At 31.8% G+C, this 22117-nt stretch overlaps 2 protein-coding genes across 2 annotated transcripts; both read left to right on the forward strand.

The window, feature by feature from the left end:
• The first annotated feature begins 1248 nt into the window (after nt 1–1248).
• On the forward strand, nt 1249–9346 carry LOC114372225 (dolichyl-diphosphooligosaccharide--protein glycosyltransferase subunit 1B-like). The gene is made up of 9 exons (XM_028329690.1): nt 1249–1436; nt 1907–1951; nt 2401–3032; nt 3812–3959; nt 4661–4840; nt 4940–5008; nt 7623–7712; nt 8792–8940; nt 9024–9346. Exons 1-8 carry the CDS (start codon nt 1314–1316, stop codon nt 8912–8914), a joined length of 1410 nt encoding a protein of 469 aa, XP_028185491.1. The 5' UTR covers nt 1249–1313; the 3' UTR covers nt 8915–8940; nt 9024–9346.
• A 5637-nt stretch (nt 9347–14983) lies between these two features.
• Nucleotides 14984–21056, forward strand: LOC114370859 (protein ENHANCED DISEASE RESISTANCE 2-like). Its single transcript, XM_028328254.1, has 22 exons — nt 14984–15124; nt 15270–15407; nt 15871–15945; nt 16099–16152; nt 16243–16308; nt 16380–16441; nt 16668–16795; nt 16872–16918; nt 17006–17109; nt 17181–17276; nt 17359–17423; nt 17516–17587; nt 17869–18015; nt 18150–18445; nt 18889–18952; nt 19075–19250; nt 19541–19642; nt 19756–19806; nt 19894–20037; nt 20151–20246; nt 20391–20492; nt 20642–21056. The coding sequence occupies exons 2-22, from the start codon at nt 15282–15284 to the stop codon at nt 20732–20734; spliced, it is 2166 nt and encodes a 721-aa protein (XP_028184055.1). The 5' UTR covers nt 14984–15124; nt 15270–15281; the 3' UTR covers nt 20735–21056.
• Nucleotides 21057–22117: the final 1061 nt, after the last annotated feature.

Raw genomic sequence — 22117 nt, forward strand, 5'->3', positions numbered from 1 at the left:
TTTTTTTTTTAAAAAAGTTATCTAAAACAAGAGAAGTGTTATGCAAAACAGAAAAAGGTCTCCTATTTAAAGCACTCGAGTGACGAGTCAGGTAGTCAACAACAGTACTTGTTTTAGCACTCTATTTTCTCTTCAGGGATTGAAATTCCGAGCATCATCTTCATGATAAGAACACTTCCAAACATGCCATCAACCTCAAAATCACTATAGGGGTGACGATAATTGGTTGCAAAAGGAAATAGTGCTGCTTATTCTCAAAATTATTGAATATTAATAATAAATTGCACTTGTCTATCCTCACAAAAAGGATTGGTTCATGATACGTGGTATAAGTTTATTTTTATATAAGAATGTCATTCATTTTCTTAAAAAAAAAATTAAGAGTATAAAAAGTATATATTTTAAACTATTATATATTATATTTATGTTGTGTTAGATAAAGAAAAATTATCATATTCTTTGATATATTTATGTCCATTTTTACTGAATAAAATCTAAATAAAGATACTCAAACTTTATATTTACCTTGTGTTCAAAAACTAGTTAAAATTAAAAAAAGTTAGTGTTTTTTTAGGCTAAGCCCTCGACTCGGTTAGTTTTGATTGCATAAATAATTATATGTGGTGGGAGACTAGCTGTTTCCATTAACCTAATCTCTGTTGGCTGACTTTTTTTTAATAATCGTTATATTTAAAGTGTTTTTTTTAATTCTGTGACGAAAAAATATTTACCATCAACATATTAAAACTAAATTGTAATATATCATAAGATTTTTTGAAGTCTTATTTTTAGCGCTTAAAATGATTGAAAAAAAAAATTAAAACTACATAACTATCATCCCTTCTATTTTTATATGCATAAATATTATAAAGAGAGGAATCATCTCTGACACTCTCTCTATGATGGGTTAAAATTTAAATCAATCATTCACCGAGGCTTAAAAAGAGAATTTTTTACCTTAAATTACTTTAAATCTCTCACTTCCTAACATTTCAAGTTAAATTTAGAAATGATAAATTAAAACGGTTTAACTTGCTTAACCATGTTTTAATTACCTCTCTATTGAATTTTAAATTAATCAGAATCTATTTCTTTTAAATATGAGAATTAAAAAAATAATTTAGAAATGATCAAGTGAAACGGTTTGACTTGCCTGGTTGGGCTGGATCGACTTGAATCTTAAAGGAAAAAAAAAAAACAAACCAGACCCAATTGTGTTTTGTTGACCCAAAATGAGAGTCGAGCGAGAGTTACTAGAGAGAGTATCTAATAAACCGAAAGTGTCTTAGTCTTCCCTGCTTCCGTCAACTGCAATGGCAATGGCAATTGCAATGGTTCCTCAACCTCTGCTGACCCTTTTCCTCTTTTTCTCCCTTCTCTCAATTGCCAACTCTTCTCCTTCCCAACACCTTCAGATCGCCAATGCCGAACGCAGGGTAAGTTTTCTCTTTCCCATCTGCTTTCGCTCAAGATCTGTCACTAAATGGAAGCAATTGTTTTGGGGGTGCTGATCACTGCCTACAAAATTTGAACATGCCACATGGGTATATCTCAGATTCGTGTAAATGGTTCATTCTTGTGTCAACTGTGTTCTTTGTCCTCCCCTTTCTCTTTTGGTGCCACTCTTGTGTTTTTTAGAGTTTTGGGAAATTGAACACTATTATTCTAGTTTGTTTGTTAAAAAAAGTTTTATTATTTGGGGAGGCTACAAGTGGACTAGTTTGTGCTCTTTCTGGAGTACGAATTTTGGTAAATTAAGTTGAGATGACTTTTTTTTTTTTCATTACAATTGTTGATATTTGTATGTGGTTTTTTGTTTGTTGAGGAAATATATTGTATATGTTCCACTATATTTTGGCATCTTCCAAATGCTCTTGAATGACTAATATGCCAACGATCCTTGCAGATTGATTTGACTTCTCACATTATTAAGGTGTACTTGACATTGAAGGTAACCTCTCCATAGTATTACACTTTTTGGTCTATCTTGTGTTTGTCATGGTTGTTGCTTTGCATATCTGTAAATTGTGTTCTATATTCAGCTGTGAGTAAGGATTTGACTTAAGTGCAGTATATGTCTAGATGGAGTGGGTATGCTCAGTAGTATTTGATTTAGTTACTGGCATATAAAAATCATGTTTCATTGTTGTCTTGACTCCAGATGCATTAAATTTAGTCCAATTTCTGTGAAATTGGTTTGAAGATCACGATTTACATGTACACTTGAGTCTATTTGAAGTTTTTAACTTGTTTTGGATTCTTAGATAATGTGAATCAGAAATTGTTAGGGCCAAATTTCTCTTGAAATCATTTGTTTTTATTTCTTTCCAATGGATTGTGCTATTAAAGCATCATTTACGGAATTTGCAAATCTTATATTTCAAAGAGCTGTCCTTTCAGGTTGAAAATTTGGGGACATCTCCTGCTTCAGAAGTACATATTGCCTTTTCGCCCACTGAAGTAGAACATCTAGCAATAGTCAAAGCTGCTGCAACTTCTGGGAAGAGGAAGAAGAAAACTTATGTTCCTCTAGATGTCAAATCTGCTGAGCTACCTGATGGACCAAATGGAACTAAGTTTTTCTCTATAACTTTGTTAACTCCACTAAGTAAAGGTGAAACCACAACACTAGAGGTGCTTTACATATTGACACATTCTCTGGAACCTTTCCCAGTAGAAATAAGTCAATCAGAGTCACAGTTGGTTTATTTCCGTGATAGTGCAATATTATTGTCTCCCTATCATGTCAAGCAACAGACAACTTTTATTAAGACTCCAAGCACCCGGGTAGAATCATTCACAGTGGTGGACCCCACTAAACGTGCTGGTACAGAGTTGAAATACGGGCCATATGAAAATCATCCCCCGTATTCATATTCTCCTGTACTTATTCATTTTGAAAATAACAATGCATTTGCTGTTGTTGAGGAGCTAGAACGTGAAATTGAAATATCTCACTGGGGAAGCATTCAAGTCACTGAGCAATATAGCTTGGTCCATGCTGGTGCTCGACATAAAGGTGTTTTTTCAAGGTATATTTGTTATCTCCTTTTTATTTAACTTGATGCTTCAGATCCTCATTTAGTTCTTTGGGAAATAACATGTGTAACTATTAAAATTACAATTTAAAAGCAATAGAAAAATTACATACAGGTCTTCTAAAAAAAAAGAAAAATTACCTACATGTCAGAATGCTCCAACATGTTGAAATAGTTATTATTTTAGAAGTTTGGCATGATCTTTTTTCTAATATTTTTATTTATTTATTGTATGCGTATTATTCTTATGTGTATTGTAATTCGCCAAAGTGCTCCCATCTCTTGGAAAACTATCTAGTTTTTCACAATTCTTCCTGGTTTGATAATTTGGTAGTAACTTAAAACTGTCTTTTTCCTTCATGTTTTAATTGTAACATTTGATGACAGCATCAATGAATCATTTTTATTAAAGTAGTTAACTGCAGAGAAATGATTGTTTTAAGATTTTTACCACACCCAGGCAAAAGCAGATAGATTGACACTTGCTTCATAGGCACCCTATGTTACTTATTTTATGTTTCTGTGGATTGCACAGACTCATACTGTAGTTATTACTCCTGTATTAGGAGTTTAGGACTTCCAAGAGACGGAAATGGCATCATTTTTAACTTATACTTTACCAATTGATCTGCTGGATTTAGTTGATGGAACATTAACTAATAGTATCTTTTGGTTTATGTGTAATATATAAATTCTTCTGAATTTATTTTGACATTTCCCCCTTCATATATAATTTTTATTTTGTATGTATAACTGGAGTTTTCTGTTGGCAGGGTTGAATATCAAACTAAACCAGGTGGTACTGGTGTTTCTTCATTTAAACATCTTTTAGCGAAACTACCCCCTAGGGTTCACTCAGTATACTACAGGGATGGAATAGGAAATATTTCCTCTTCACATCTACGTACAGATTCTTGGAAGGTAATATATGTTATTGGGTCTTAATAAACACATTCCTTTTCTCCAACCTCCCACTTGACATTGTCATTGCTCACTTTTATATTTTTCTTTCTTTAATATCATATGCACCAGTTCTTTTCTTTTTCTCCCTCTTTCTTTTGGGAGACTTAACACTTGGGTTGAAGGAAGAACTAGAAAGCAAGTCTACAGCTCTTTCAATAGGTGACCACATGGTTGTGTTCATCATAAGTGAGGCATGGTGCTTTTCATGCTTTAAAGTAATGTTATTCTTGTCAACATAAAGAGCATTATTGTCTTCATTATTTGGCCTATGATTATGTTTTACTGGAGTACTGTTAGGATTCCCACATTGAGTAGAATACGAAGCTCAATGTGGTAATTAAGCCATGAGACTCTCCCACCTAATGGACCAGCCTTTTGGGTTGGACTCTCCTCTTGTGCTCAAGTCTTGAGAAGTACTTGGTAGCATTGACATCATAATGAGTTGATAGAAACAAAAGTATGAAACTAGGAATGGAAGTGATGATTTATTATAGTTTTTACATGGTTTGCTTCTATGTTAATGAAGAACAAAAGTTATACCAGTTATTTTGGATGTGTAGATCACAAAGGAGTTCAGTCTTGAATGACAAAAGGATAGTTTTTGTTTTAAAATGTCATATTTTCTGATTCATACTTATTTACATGTTTATTGATTGCAGTCAGAACTTGAAATTGAACCTCGGTATCCTCTATTTGGAGGCTGGAAATCAACCTTTGTCATTGGTTATGGGCTACCATTGCAAGACTTCCTTTTTGAGTCTCCGGATGGCAGAAGATACCTCAATTTTACTTTTGGTTGCCCTCTTGTCGAGACAGTGGTTGACAAGTTGATTGTAAAAGTGGGTTTGTTATTATTAACTGAAAATTGTGCATCAACTGCTTCTGTATGCAATAGTGGAGGTTTAATTTACCCTTCTTGTTGAACCATTAAATTTCAGGTTGTGCTGCCAGAGGGATCCAAAGATCCCACAGTTGAGATTCCTTTTGAAGTGAAGCAACATCTAGAGGTAATGTTCTCTTAAAGATAATGCCGTTTGTGCAACACTGGTTTAGTTTCAACTGCAGTCAAAGCTTCATCTGCATTAAAATTTTGTAACTCATCAGCTGCATTTCTCTATCTTATTACAAGGGATCACTGCTTATAATATGCTCAAATTCTCCATGTATGTATACTAAAACATTTGCAAAGTGATAAGTTTAACTCTCAGAATTGGAAGACAGACGGAAAAAAGAAACCCTCTTCCAAATAGGTCATTTCAATCACTACCATGATGATTTGAGGATATAATGTATGAATATATGGATATTGGCCTCTGCTTTATATTATATATATGTTGCTTTACTGTCTGGTCTTAAAGAATTACATGGTGATTTGGCCTTTCTTGGACCTATGTATTGTATTTGTATATATTGTGAAAATCTCTCACTACATGCCAAAGTGGGACCTGGCTTTGAGCATTCTCTATAGTAATGCAATCTTATCTGGTAATCTATAAATGTGTTTATTTGTAGCAAGCTTTAAGCTTGAGGGGAAGGATTAAGATTTTAGGACTTTGGACTCCTATTAATTTTGAAGTCTTATTAAGTGGAGCTTGTACTCATTGTACTACTTTAGTACTCAACTTTAGTAGTACAGTGATTTGTATTATAACATGCATCTTGTATAATATAAATCATTCAAACTCTCCTTGTTGGATCAAGTGGCCTCGGAATAATTAAGAAGGGGGGGTTGAATTAATTTTGAACGTGTCTTGACTAATTAAAAATTCATCCTTCTTAATGTTACCTGATTCAAATAGGCTTTTACTACTAAGTTAAGAAAGTAAAGAACAGAAATAGAAACTTAACCAAAAGTAAAAGTGATAATTAAAAGTACATGACGGAAATTAAAGAGTGTAGGGAAGAAGAAGACAAACACAAGATTTATACTGGTTCGGCCACAAACCATGCCTATATCCAGTCCCCAAGCAACCTGCGGTTCTTGAGATTTCTTTCAACCTTGTAAAATCCTTTACAAGCCAAAGATCCATAAGGGATGTATCCTCCCTTGTTCTCTTTGAAAAACCAAGTGGATGTATCCTCCACTTGAACTTATCCACAAGAGATGTATCCTCCTCTCTTGTTCTCAGTATAACAATCTCCAAGTAGATGTACCCTCTACTTGTACCCTCTACTTGTACCACAAAGGATGTACCCTCCAATTTGTTGGGACAAAGAATTCTTAGGCGATTAGTCTTTTGAATCTTTGTAAGGGGAAACAAAAGATATCTCAGGCGGTTAGTCCTTTGAAATCTTTTGCTTAAGGGGAAGGGAAGAATCAAAAGAATTTTCAGGCGGTTAGTCCTTTGAATCTTTTGTAAGGGAGAAAAGAGACACAAAAGAATTCAGGCGGTTAGTCCTTCGTTCTTTTGGCAAAGGGAGAAGAGAATGAAAAAAATGAAAAGAACTTTTTTTGGAAGAGAAAGTGTTGATAAAAAACTTTTAGAAAGATGAAGAGAAATGAATCAGAAAATTTTGTAGAAAGATATTGAAAGATTGATTGAAAGATGTTTGAGAGATGATGTTGAAAAAGATTGAAAGATAGATGATTCAAAGATGATTGATGATGATAATTATGATGATAATTATTGAAACTCATGCCATGGTCACATATTTATAATCTCTTGATGACTCAAGTCAAAACTTGTGACTCTTGGCAATTTCTTTAAAACTAGTCATTTAAAAAGTTGTGACTTTTGAAAAAATCTTCAGAAACAAGTCACTTGAAGAATTGTGACTTTTGGAAATGTATTTTTCGAAATCAGTCACTGATAATTGATTACCATTAAGGTGTAATCGATTACACATCAACAGATGTGACTCTTCATTTTGAATTTTGAAAATTAAAACGTTTAGAAGCTCTGGTAATCGATTACAAGTATTGTGTAATTGATTACACAAGTTTAAAATACTTTAAAACTGTTTAAACATAGGTTATAACTCTTGAAATTTGAAATCTTAACGTTTTGAAACACTGGTAATCGATTACTACCTTCTGGTAATTGATTACCAGAGAGTAAAACTCTTTGGTAATGATTTTGTGAAAACTTCTTGTGCTACTCAATATTTTGAAAAACTTTTTTAGTACTTATTTTGATTGAGTCTTCTCTTGAATCTTGAGTCTTGAATCTTGATCTTGATTATTCTTGAATCTTGATTCTTGAAACTTGATTCTTGAATCTTTGGATTTTGCTTCACTCTTGATTCTTTGGCATCATCAAAATAATCTTGGAAGACATTGTTTTCACACTTCTTTCCTTTTCCACCCAATCCTATAAGTTCAATAGAAAATTTCTTAAAATATTAGAATAACCGAGAAACATTACCTATAACTTATTGAGAAAAGAAAAAAGGGGGAGGGGGTATTAATATGTTAAAGAAATAGTTCAATTTGTAATCTTTGATTGAAAAGAAATTATTCTCTAATTATATACAATTTAACTTCAATTTCTCCAAGATGTTTCATTTTTCTTCTCTAAGTAGAGTTTGATTCTGCTCTTGAAGAATTTCACTTGTTGTACTTGTAGCATAAAGCATTTGATTCCCTGCAGCTAAAATGGTTTTAAATTTTGAACTTTGCAGATCAAGTATTCATATCTTGATGTTGTCGGCAGAACTGTGGTGGTTCTAGAAAAAAGAAATGCAGTTCCTGAGCATAATGCTCCTTTTCAGGTATTTACCAAGCCCAATGTGAAAAAATAAATAAATAAATTTAAAATTGATTTGGAATGTGGCCATTTCACAGGTTCTAACTTCCAAGAGCAAGAAATTTGTTTGTTGCAACCCCTTAATCAAGGACTAATGCTACATTTCATTTAATGTTATGATGCAACAAAAATGATCAGCACCATGTTAATGACCAAAGAAATTATACTAGGGGCATTTAGAATATCATTTATCTTATATTTAGGAGAATTATTTCATAGCAATGACAGTCCTATGAATGAGATTTTTAAACGTCAGGTGTATGCTAATGAATGGAGGACTAATTGCAGATGAATGTTGTGTTTGACATGAATCTGTTTATTTATCCTTTTTGGCAATGTTATGCCTTTGGTTGCTCATGATTTTGGGCTTAAAGCTTACAAATGATGTCTAGTAAAATTCTTCTTAGGTGCTCTTTTCTCTGCTCATGATTTTTTCTTGGTTGTAAAAACCAAGAAAAAATTATTTTCATGGATTTCTCAAATAATTTTAAACAGTTTTTCTGCCGTCTTTTCTCAGACAACAGAACAACAAGTAACGATTTTTCATGCTCTCAATCACTACTTCATATACTCTTGTACTTCCCAGCCCTCCTGTCTCATGCCCCTTTTTGCTTGTCTCATGCCCCTTTCTGCATGTCTTTAAACCTAAAGCAATTCCAATTGTCTCATGTCTGATATTTAAATGATACATGTTGGATGAAGTTTGAACAATGTATTTTTAGTTCTTGCATCTGGAACAAGGTTTGGATAGAACTCTCTCTCTCTCTCTCTCTCTCTCTCAACCTTCATAGAAGCTATCTGCAACTGCAACTATAATAATGGAATTCACAACATATTTTATAATATGTTATGAAATCATGGACTTATTTTCCAAATAAATTTCTGCATAACTTGTCAAATCTTCATGGAGAGGAGACTACACCTAAAATTACTTGAAGTTTCATGACTTCATGTGTGATCTAGGTCTATGATTTTCTTTTGTTTTCATTCTATAAATAATCTTCTGCTCACTATGGTCTTACCATGTGTTTTAATTTTTTATAGGTGTACTACAGTTTTAACCCCATATTCATGCTTGCTGAGCCATTGATGCTGGTATCTGCATTTTTCTTGTTTTTTGTGGCTTCTGTGGCATATCTTCACATTGATCTTTCCATACGCAAGTGATGAACACCTAGCTAGTTTCTTGAAAGGTATGTGTTAAATCCCCTCTTTCAACTATTTTTTATGATTAAAACATTCTCTTCTAATTAAAGTGTTTTGGCTTGTTTAACAGGCAGTGACTGAGCAGATCCAAGGTTCCTTATTTTTGAAGGTCATATTGCATTTTGGCAATTTTGTATGGAGTTAAGAGGATTAATTGCAGTTATAGATATACTTGTTTGTACATTTTTTCCCAGGCAATTTGATCTTGTGCCATTCATCCAACTAGCTTAAAACCATTTCTTCCATTTAAGAAAACATAGGATATGTTCGTTAAAGGCCATCCTAAAGGCACGTAATGGGAAGAAACTTGTAAGATCTTGCTTACTAGGTATTAGAAATATTTATGTGATACTTAGCAATCAATATACAAACTTTAAATGAAATTAAAAAAAATGCGCGTATTCCATTTCGTTTAAAACGTAATCCGCACGTAAATGAATGGCGTTTTGGTGAGAGGAACCTATACGTTGAATTGTATGGCTAGATTATTGTAATTTGTAAATTTATGATATAGTTAGTAAAATATTCTTACAAATAAGTAATAGTGTCGTTGTTGAATGTGAAATTAAAGTGAGAAACACCACTTAGCCTGGAATTTTGCCCGAACTATTTCATATCTTATGCACCATGTGCTAGTAGTGCAGGAAATGGCTTAGTTAAAATGTGTTAAGTTTTTACAAATACTAATCAAATTTTGTATTTCAATATGACCTATGCATATGTGCTGTTTTTTTTAAGGCTTGGCTTGGCTTTCTACCAAGACGTTTTAAATACAAAAGTTACATTTTAAATACCTAAAGCAAGATAATACTAAACAAGTTAACGAGTCCAAAACTTAGATAATAAGTTTAATCTTCTAAATTAACAATTAACAAGCAAGAGCGAAAGTAGGCCAGATAGCATGTTTTTTAAATTTAAGTCTAACACTTATTTATATAATACGAGCCATCAAGGTTTCAGTTAGATTTTGTTTTGAATAAATTTCCTAATGAATATATTATCTCAATTTGATCTATAGTTTCCTTAAAATCCTAAGAAATAATCTTCAGATTTGTTTTCATTTCCCTTGCAAGTCCCCCTCCAAGGAACTTTTTTTTTATATAAGTAGGAATCGAACAATTACAAGTAAAGATTTCTTATAGTTAAAGAGGTCCCTAGTGAGACATTTTTTGTCTTGAGAAAGTGAGACATTGTTTCCATACACAACAAACGTTTTTTATAGAATAGAAACTATTTGTCTCTACTTTTGTTTATAACATGTAGGTAAAAAAAAATATTTTATCTCTCATTTGCTATCTTTTGTCAAGGAATTTTTTTTATTAGTTAGCACAGGAAATTAGAGACACAAAGGAAATAGGAAATTTAAATCCTAGACGTTATGATATTTACTTGATGTAAATTGATTGTCAGGTTCAGGTCTAGAAGTCCCAAATAACCAATTTATTTTTTCGCAAGCTTTGAATATAGCATTAAGTCTGTAAATCGTTAAATTCAAACTTTTTTATTACTCAAGAGTCAATTCATTCGTATAATATAGCTCACTCTACGTCTCTACCTATCCACAAACTTGTTCAAATTCAAGTAGCCCCTGAAGAGTGCAAAAAATGAAATTAAAGTAGCCCCATAAAGGACCATGATGACCATATTTTTATTCCGTCTTTCAATATTACAAAAAAATGATTAGTATGTTAAACTTCTAGTTCTAGATGCTAAACAATCGACTATTGAGAGCAGGAAGTGTTCAAAGCAATAACACTCACTCTTGAATTATTATTAATGTGGATTCAAACTCGTGTATTCGGGTCGTATATACGTATTCTACTAACTACCAATTGTGTTATCCCAGAGAGGCTATCACTTTGTCGTTATATGTGGAGACAAATTCTAGCGTCTTGTTTTAATAGTAATAATGAAAATGAGTATTCTATAGATAAATAAATACAATAAAGATATAATCAAATTGTCCAGAATACTAGCACATGTCAAGCTGTCATGATTTTTTTCCCAGTCCAATGATGATTTTGTGTTTTTCTACATTTCATTTGAATGGCTTTTTAACTTGTTTTTTTTTTCAGTGCAAAGCACAAATTACTGTTATAGAAACAACTTCAAAATTGTGGCTGTACTTGTATTGAATTCTTGGTGAAATTGCATGAGGAGAAAGGGAATTTGGATTCCTAACCACTCTTACCATCTTTGTTACCAACAAATTCTAAAAATATGACAAGCATAATTTAGATGTAACTTTTAACTATGTTTGTGACAAACATGATATATGCGCTGTTTTTGTTGTAGCATCTTGATTGAGTTGGTCGACCTATGTACTTGCTGAAATTGAACCATGATTTACATAAATTTTTAGAGCACACCTTATGTTCAACAGCCCAAAGTATGTTTCCAAGTTATTAGTTCCACTGTAACCAAATTCACAAGTTATAGAAAAATAATAATCATTTTTTTCCAACAATCATAATCATCTTTTGTCTAAAATTTCACTTTTTTGTTTTAGTTCGATAACTTTACTCTTCTTTTTCTTTTAGTAAAAAACATTTACGTACTGATTAAAATACCAACAACTGTCACAGACATGCAAAGAAGATAAATCATTATTAACAAACAAAGATTTCCCCATTTATGAGAGAGAATGAGATGGAGCCTATAGGGAGGGGGAGGACTTCTTTTGTAAATTTGTTTTGTTTCTCTTCTCTGATGTACAAAGATTTTGTATTTATAAAGGAAAAAAAAAAAAAAAAGAGGATTTTGTTTTGACCAGATAGGAAGAAGATTGAGGCATTGAATGGAAGTATAGAAAGTAGAAACAAGCAACAAAAGCTTATGAATAAAAATATTTCAGTGTTTGGAAACGGCTTAAGAGTCAACACTTTGGGTAGCATCCAAAAGTCCTTTTTTTAAGCACCCAAAAGGAACACCATCCTCGTCCCTTGGGTATCCCCTCTCCTGGCAGTTATGATTCTTTGTCAACCAGTAATATCCATGCTTCCCAAAAGCGTTTGAAAACTATCATTGAACAAAAAAAAAAAAAAAAAGCGTTTGAAAATTACTAGCTTGTGATTAGTTCTTATTTAAGGCTTAAGATTTTAATTATATGAAATTAATTTTAATTCTTTATTAGGTCATTTTTTTATTTAGGTGTTTGAACTCAAAATACAAATTAAATTAACAATCAAATAACATTTATGTTGTAAATTAAAATGAACTATTATGAACGATGATATTTTTTTTACAGCCGAACGATGATATTTTTAAAGTTAAAAGGGGTTGGGGGCAAATATTGATCTTACGTCATACACGGTTCATTTTGGATTCTAATTCTTTTTAATGAACAAGACAATAATTCACCAATTAAAGATTAAAAAAAAAACAATATGATTTTCTTTATATAGAATTATCATGAGATAAAAACATGCTTTTTTATCTGATGTTATTAAGTGTTTTTTTTTTTGTGAGAATTGAATATGTTAGACAACATTTATAATAATTCAAGCCTTGATGTTATTCCGTGATTATGTGTTTTCTTCTTGTAGACAAGATTAATTCTAAATTACTAAAGATCTATTTTTTAGTAAGCATTAAAAGTGTATTTTTTGGTAATAAAAAACATGATTTTCATTTATTAAATTCATGTCTATGTTATAAACGTTCGATTTTAAAAGCAAAAACACATGTTGCTTAATACATAACCTAGAGACGAACTGGCTTTGAAGAAACCCTATTTTTTCGTCTCACGATTAATGCAAGACAATCATTCCCCGCAAGTCATGTTTATTGATTGTGTATTTCATCCTAACTACCAAATCATTGGCTCGACAACGAAGCTGTTATCTTCTTCTTATTTAAGCATTTATTCGAACTATCATCACCATTAACATTTCATTTACCTTCCTGCCCTCAAAATAATCTTTTCTTTTTTTCTAATTTCCAAACATTTTTTAACCATTTACAATAAGAGTGCATTAACAAAACAATGAATTTTTACAGAAAAAATCAACATGGATAATCTTGCAACAATTATGTTGTTATTCTATCCAACTAAGTTTTGATGTTTTGGTTGAATCAAGATATCTTTTGGACGAAAATAAATGATTAGTCATTCAAGATATTATGATTCAATTAAGGAATTAATATTTTTTAATAAATATTTTTTCATACTAAGTAAGACATTAAATTTATGATCATATAGTTAAGGGATAAAATTATCGTCACATTATAGTAACTATGTTAAATGTTTTAAATTCTTAAAAACAACAAAACAGTTGAATGCATTAAGAAACATTATATTTCTAATTCAGTTTAGAGAAAATTTAATTTAATATTAATCAAGCACAACACAGCATTTTTTTTTTGCCACAAAAATCTTTCTTTTAAAGGTTGGTAAGAATATCTTTAATAAGCAGTTTTTAGCTCAAGAATTTTTATCCAACAAATTTATCACTATTTCCATTCAAGAGTTTTGTTGGAGGTTGAATTCTAAGAAAAAAACTCTCAACAATTTATCTTTTTTTTCAAAAAATAATATTTTTGAATATCTCTCTAACATTAAAATCTAAGAACCCAACTTGGGTTTTACTACTAAAATAAAAAATGAAAAAAATTATTAAACCTTATATGTAACATTATAAGATCCAAAAAAATGATAAAAAAAAAACTCAATAAATTTTTTCAATAAAAATATTCTAATATGTTCGAGAAATAATAAGACATAATATATCATACTACTTACATCTTTTAATAAAAATTTAAATCTTGATTCATTTTATCATAAAAGACTAATCTTTTCAAGTAAACTCAATTTCTGTTGTTCCAAGCACAATACATCTAAAGTTAGCTTCACTAGTAAACGTTGACAAATATTCTCTTGTAATAGTCATAATTTTTTTTATGTACATCTGCCTAACTCTAACCCATATATTACTACTATTTTTAAATTATAAAAATTATGAAAAAAAAACTTAGATATAATTTTATAAGAAGTTTTAATTAATATTACTTTTTAATCAAAATTAGAGTTCTACGATAATTCTTATATTACATAACTAAAATTTAAAATAAATAAATAATTTTAAATATGAAATAAATAATATATTTAAACATATAAATTATATTTTAATTTTATAATTAATAATTTATATCATGATATAATATTATTTCTAATCATTGATAACTTCTTTCAAAAAAATATGAAAATTTAAGTTAGAACTAAATATTTCGAAAATGATAAATAGAAAAGGATAAATTCTATAAATATTTTCATCATAGAAAAGCTCCTAATAAGATATCGTCAAAGAATGACATCTAAGAAAATAACTATTTTAGTTTATATATACTAATATTTTAGTCTGCGTATTACACAAAATAAATATTTATTTATATGACTTAAATTCATAATATAATTAAAATATGTAATGATTAAATATTTTTTAACTTATAAATTATATTCTAAATTTATGATAAATAATTTTATTTTGATATATTATTATTTTTTGTTATTGATAATTTTGAAAAAAATATTAAATTCCAGTTAGAATTAAAAATATTGAAAATGATATATTAAAAGAGATAAGTTAAGTTAAACAATTTAACATTGATAATACATGTAAAACTATTTTGCATTATGATCGGTATGTAATTATCAAACCCATTTATTAAAATTAAATGAAATTGTGTCAAAATATTGCCGTTTAAATTTTTTTCATAATATCATATTAAAAACTAGACTCCTCAAATAACAAAATTTGCATGTACAACACAAGTTAACAAAATCTGACTCTTATAATTCTATAGTCATAAATAGCTTATATATAACGGAATAATAATTGATCCAAAAAATGAAGAAAAAGATATTATAAAAATATTTTAAAAACAGGAAATCTATTTTTGCCCAAACGAAAAAAAATAGTGGCATAGATTTAGTTTTGGAGGCAAAATGTGAAGGGCAACATGGTAAGTTCTCGTTGTCGCATGTCAAGTACAACGAAACACGCAGAAAGTAGTTATTGTTGAACCGGGAACATAGGATTAGGAAATAGAAGAAAGAAAGAAGAAAAGCAACAACGAAGACCATTGCCCCTGCCATCAAAATTTTGATTCTCTGATTCCCTTTTGTGGGATCAGAGGGTCACCATTGTCGTTTTCTTTCTCACCCTTTCAGAGGTTCTCTTCCCTTCTCTGCTCCACGGGACTCTCTTCATTTGCATTCAGCAGAACCTCCGAATTTTATTTTTCTTTTTTTGAAAAATGTGATTTTGAGGAATCGGTGTGTGGTTTCTAACGATTTCTGGAAATGGGTATTCCGCAGAGGGAGAGGAAAATGGAAGGGTGGCTCTATCTCATTCGCGCCAATCGGTTTGGTCAGCATTATTCACGTAAGAGGTACTTCATCCTCAAAGGCAATGCCCTCCGAAGCTTCAAGATCAAACCCACTTCTCAAATGGAGGTAAATAATCCTATAATAAAATCTTTCATTTATCAACCAGCACGTGTAACATGATTAACAGATAACCTCGTCTCGTAAGCATGTGGTGAGGATTTTGATTGCAGGCTACAGTCTGAATGAAATAATATTTTTTAGAAGAGATCAACGTCTTAAATGCATCTCAAAAGGGTCATTTTTCATGACTGTTTGTCACATAGTCACAAATGTTATTTTTCATATTTTGCTTTTTGTTTTTATTAATGTAAGGAATGTTTCCTCAATTTCTATAATTTATTGGTTTTACCATGTTTGATGGTGGATAACATTTTAAGGAGGTTTTGGATTAATTTATGTTTTTATAATTGCTTTCGTAATATTTCACGTGACTGATATGCTGTTCTTAGAATTTAATAACAAAAAAAAAACTCTACAAATTCCCATTATTGTCAATTGTGGTGAATGAAGGAGTTTTATTAATTTTCAGGAGCCAATTAGGAGTGCAATAATAGACTCCTGCATTCGGGTTAATGACAATGGAAGGGAGACTATGAACAAAAACGTAAGAAACCTGGGACTCTAAGTCTCTAACTATGGGACAATATTTGGATACTTTTTTATTTTATTTTTTCCCTATCAATTTTCACTTATTTGACAGAGCTGCATTGTGTCTTTGAACAATAATTGTATTTACAAATTTGTTTGCATTGTTCAGGTGTTGTTTATTTTCACTGTATATAATGCCACAGATCAAAGTGATAAGCTTAAGGTGTGTTGAAATTAAAAATTAATGCAAAAAATTTATGGCAAAAAATTTCATTTGATGGATTCATGATTTACATTCCTTATTTTTTTATAGTTGGGAGCAAGTAGTTCAGAAGAAGCTGCAAGATGGATACGTACCTTGCAGGATGCTGCAATGAAGGTTCTACTCTCCACCTTAATGAGTAGAATGTCTCTCATTATAAGAAACTTAATTTTTTTTTTCTTTTTCAGGGGTGCCCAAGTCCAGCAAAGAATTTAGTGGCTTGTCACAAGAAAAGGCGTTCAAGTTTGAGGTAAATTAACTGCATTTGAATATTTAATCCAGAACTTTCTCCTTTTTTTTCCAATTCTGAATATTTGAATTGAAGATAATCACACTCCATCAGTCCTTTGTGCTGTAACATAATATGAGGGAGTGATGAATGCGTACCTACAAATTACAATATCTTTAACTTCTTGCACTGTGAATTATATTTATATAAAATGTCTTTTTTAATGTCTAAAGTGTTGTTAAAACAGAAACGGAGGCTCAAAAAGCACAGATTGGAAATACTCCAACTTGAATTTTCAATCGTGCATATACACTGAAGCAATGACCGCTGATGTTATTGCTCCTTCACCATGGAAGATTTTTGGTTGTCAGAATGGTAAAACCTTTAGCTCCTAGTAGTGCACATGGCTAGTGAAGTAATCAGTATCTAATATAATTCATTGCTTATGCAGGGCTAAGAATGTTCAAAGAAGCCAAAGATTGGGATTCCCGTGGAAGTGTAAGTTGCTCCTAACTCGGTATATAACATTTTCATTTTTTGTAAAATCTCTTCTGAAAAAGTGAAAAGTTGTTTTTCCTTATTCAGCATTGGGTGGGTGAAAACCCAGCAATAATGGCAGTTGGTGTGGTTGATGGAGCTTCAGAGGCCATCTTCCATACTCTTATGACTCTTGATCCCTCAAGATCAGAGTAAGTCTTCCTTCTTAACTTGAAAAATCTCACTAAAAAGCTCAGATACTAAATCACCAAGTTTATTGCAGATGGGACTTTTGTATTTACCGAGGCAATGTGGTTGATCACATTGATGGTCATACAGATATTATTCATTTGCAGCTGTACAATGATTGGTTACCATGGTAAGATAGATATGCAAAACCTTGTAAATGAGAATTCAGATAGCAAACATGCTTTTAATATAAAATTATGTTTCATGTTCAGGGGAATGAAACCAAGAGATTTGTTGTTACGAAGATACTGGAGGAGGGAGGATGATGGATCATATGGTACTTTTAAACAAAAGATTTATGTTTTGTAGATATGGTTCATTATAATCTCTCAGTTAACTTTTTTTTTTCTATCTTTGATTCTGTGGCAGTGTTATTATTCCATTCTGTGTACCATTCCAAGTGTCCACCCAAGAAAGGCTATGTCCGAGCTTGCGTTAAAAGTAATGTATGCTTTAAAATTGGAGATTATTATTTAGCTCTTCAATGCTACCAAATACTAACTCATTAGTCATTCCTATAGCAGCAGGATATAGGAGATGCAACAACGCCCTAAAATCAACACCTCCCTGAAATAAATGCCTTTCTAGTTTCCTCAAACCAATATTTATTAGTTTCCCAAAATAAGGGAGAAATACCAAAAATAACACAACAATCCCAAAAACAACATAAATAATAAGGAGGTTTCAGCTATTTTTGTATTTATGTTTTAACACTTTGGCAGGTGGAGGATTTGTAGTGACTCCTGTTAACAAAGGAACACAGTCCGTTGTGAGGCACATGCTTGCTGTAGATTGGAAGTTTTGGAAATTGTATTTGCGCCCCGCATCAGCAAGATCCATAACCATTCGTATGCTTGAACGAATTGCAGGTATGTTTTTTACTAAATGATGAGGTTACGTGCCAGATTTTAAAGTTCTAGCATTTATGTAGATTGTGGTCTTTTCACATATTTGTTGTACATGAAATTTTACAAGATTCTACTATGATATCCCTTTTTTGTAGCACTAAGAGAGTTGTTTAGAACAAAAGGAGGAAACTACTCCTCTGAACCTCTTGCAATGACAAAAGATATAGGGTTGCCTCTTGGTGTAAAGGAGGATATTAAGACTGAAGTTTCACAAGAGAAAAACAAGTTTGAGGAACCACCTCTTGTTGTCATGGAAGATGAAGTAGAACCTTCTGGCCGTAGAAGTTTAATGGGGTTGAATGATTCTGATGAGTTCTTTGATGTTCCTGAACCAACGGAGTATGATCACTTTCAGAATGAGTGGCATGCTGACTTGTCTTCAGAACAGATGGTACTTTTGCTTACCACAATCCTTCCTAACTGGTTTCACCATGATTCAGAATTTCCTTCTATTTTATTCGTTTTCTGTAATTTTCTGCTTTGATAACTTTAGACAAGCTTTTTTTTTTCTTTTTGGATCAGCAAATAATAATGTTAATGGTTAATTTTTTGTCATCGGGAGGATTCGAACCTGCAACCTCTCCCCCCTTTCTTTCTCCCTTCATCACTAGACCAACCTTATATCTCCCACTTTAGACAAGTTTACAATCATGGTTTTTCTTATGTCAGGAATCTAACTACATATTAACATATAACTATATAAGTTATGTTCCCCGCATTGTGTGATTGTGTCCTATGTTAATGTTGTTTATTATCTAAATGATCTTTATATGATAATTGATATATCTTAATGATATCAATTGTTGATGGGATTGAAACTAATGGGATTTACAGAGTATGTCCATCCCCAGAATGACATCAGCTGCTGGTTTCGTTAAAAAATTGCACGGCCTTGCAGGTTAGAGTTGATATTTATAATTTGAGTTTTCAATAATATTATTTTTGAATTGAATGTGAAGAACATATGTTTTTAATATTTTTTATTAAAAAATGTTTCCAAAATTCAAACATGTGTTGCAGTTCAGAAAAAGGGGTATATGGATTTGCAAGAAGCTGCAATGGAGGAAAGTACATCATGCTCTTATGGAGCCACTCTCCAAAAGGATTCAAGTTGTGCTTCACCCTGCACCTGGGCTGCTTCTGATCCATCTTTGTTTTTGGTTCGAGGAGAAAATTATTTACAAGACCATCAGAAGGTATTTTACTAAATTTTAACCTTTTGGTTTGTTTTATGTTTTCATCTTAAACTGATACATTACCATATATTCACTTTTGTTTTTATAGTCAATATGTGAAAGAGGAACTGTTAAAAACTACAAAATTCTGTTTTCATCATTTTATTCACAAAATCATTTACATGACACTTTTTTTGTGCAAAGCTTCAATGAAACTGCATGCTAATAATGTTTCAAACTATAATAAAGAAATTTGTTCGTACTTTTTTCTTTTATATATTTTAGAGGGTAAATAAATTTCTCTTTTCCAGGTGAAGGCAAATGGCACCTTGACGCAAATGGTTGGTGCAGATTGGCTTCGTTCTGACACAAGAGAAGATAACTTGAGTAGTCGTCCTGGTTCCATAGTTCAGGTATATTTTATTTCTTCTTCCTTAGTTACTATTTGTGAACAAAGGGTCCTAATTATTGTCACAAGATTACTGTTAGCAAATTATTAACATTTCATGCTTTTGGATTTATTCAGCAATATGCAGCAAAAGGTGGTCCAGAATTCTTTTTTGTTATCAACATGCAAGTGAGTATGACCTCAATTCATTGTTACATGCATCCATCATCCTTAGAGTATGTGATTGGTTAACGTATACTATTGTTCATGAATCAGATGCCCGGAAGTCCTATGTATTCCCTTGCACTCTATTACATGTTGAAAACTCCTTTGGAAGACAATCCCTTGTTGCAGAGCTTTGTGGATGGAGATGATGCTTATAGGAACTCAAGATTTAAGCTGATACCATATATATCTAAGGTTCATTTCTACTAAAATGTGACATGTACTAAACACAAACAAAAAAAAAATGCAGGATCAAGATAATAAGAGTATCTAATGGTTTTTGTTCCCACGTGACTTGTTTCTCTCAGGGATCATGGATAGTAAAGCAAAGTGTTGGAAAGAAAGCATGTTTGGTGGGACAAGCGCTAGAAATGCTTTATATCCGTGGGAAGAACTATCTAGAGGTAACAAACATGGCCTAATTTCGTAATACTTGAAAAGCACTAGTGATTTTGCTGTATCATATTTGCTTGTGTAATTTACAAACTTATAGTTGACTTTTCACACAAAATTTTCCTTATTATCTTAAATTATGTTTACATTATTAGATTGATATCGACGTTGGATCTTCAACCGTGGCAAGAGGGGTGGCTAGCCTAGTTCTTGGATACCTGAACAATCTGGTGGTAGAAATGGCATTTTTGGTACAGGTAAAATTAAATGATCAATATGATTTTCTAAGAGTATAAATAAAATGTGTGTTGAACTTACTAAACCAAGACCAAGGTCATTGACACAAAATTGCTAACAATTGTGGTTTGTGTTACTAAAATGACATAATGTGGGAATGTGTGTGCAGGGTAGCACACCAGATGAGCTCCCAGAAGTTCTCCTTGGAACATGTAGACTAAATCATATGGATGCATCCAAAGCATTTCTGGTGAATTCATAATTTTTTACCTGTTAAATTCATAGTGTCTTTGAGGAGCAGAAGCTGATAGCCCTACACCAGCAAAAGTTAAGGATGTTGTATTAAAGCAGCTGCCCTGCATGCTTTATGTTGGTGGTAGGAGTTTTCTGCTGGGGCTGGTCAATTTGCAAAAGCACTTGTTCCTCACTTTCCTCTCTAGACTAAACATATGTTGCACAAAACTAATTCCTTGGCCCGGTTCGTGCCACGAACGAATTAATATAATATATGCAAATCAGACGTACTTGAGCCCAATTTATGTTAGAGTCTTGCCCTACCTCTGCCTTCAGCTCGTGTCTTTTAATTCTTGCTTCTATGCTCTCTTCAACTATATATTATGTTTTTAATGTATCGTAAAATAATTCATATCACATCATAAACACAATTAACTGCCACTTTTATCTGTATATGGATCCAAAGAATATACACCAAATTAAAGGGGCAACTTTTTTTACTATCCGTTCAAAAAATATTTTGAATTACATTATCTACATCTATTGCCAAAGAATCTTCTTGTTCAGTTGATTTAGAGTTTCTGGGTGTTATAAACCTTTTGTTACCGTGTTCATCACCAGTATGAATGTTATAAACACAATATTCAAGTTTTGTTTTGACGTACTTAATCACAAAAAAGAAAACTTTAGAAGTGGCCATCACCACTATGAATGTCAAAACATGTTGCAGCGGTAGAGAGATGGCCTCGGAATCCCAAGAGCATAAACCCATACGTGCCAATATCGAAAAGGTGTCTGAAAACAGCACTACAAAAGAGAGCAACAAAAGAGTTTGCTCAGGAACATCATCCTCAACCTCTGTGTCTGGAAAAACAATGTCATAATAAAATTAAAAAAGATATGAGAAAGCATGAAAAATAAAATTAATAATAATAATAATAAAGCAAGAAAGAGCATGAAAATTAGTTTACGTTTTCTGTGATAAATTTTGAAAATCAATTATGCATTTTTATGAATGGCATAATGAATCTAAGTACAAAATACATAGAGTGAAACAAACTAATGACAATCACAGACTCACCTGTTTATAATTTTTGTCATGGTTGAGTCAAACCGGTGATGGTCTAGTCATTAAAACTAGTTGATGGCTTTGGTTGACATAAACTTGTCATGAACTGGTTGATGCAAGGAGGTTGTGGACGGGTCATTGGAGTTGGTTAATGCTCTTGTCAATACAAAATCTTATGTACAATTAAAAACAATGTAAACGTATTTTTGTTATACATCAATCACAACAGAAATGTGTTTTCATGTTTGTATGAAACACAAAATAAGAAATGAGAAAAAAATAATAATGTAAAACTAATGTGTTGAAGGGGTTGCTTTCGGTTACACGTCGAGTGGACAGGTG

Source organism: Glycine soja, chromosome 10, assembly GCF_004193775.1.
Source record: "Glycine soja cultivar W05 chromosome 10, ASM419377v2, whole genome shotgun sequence".
Taxonomy (NCBI): domain Eukaryota; kingdom Viridiplantae; phylum Streptophyta; class Magnoliopsida; order Fabales; family Fabaceae; genus Glycine; species Glycine soja.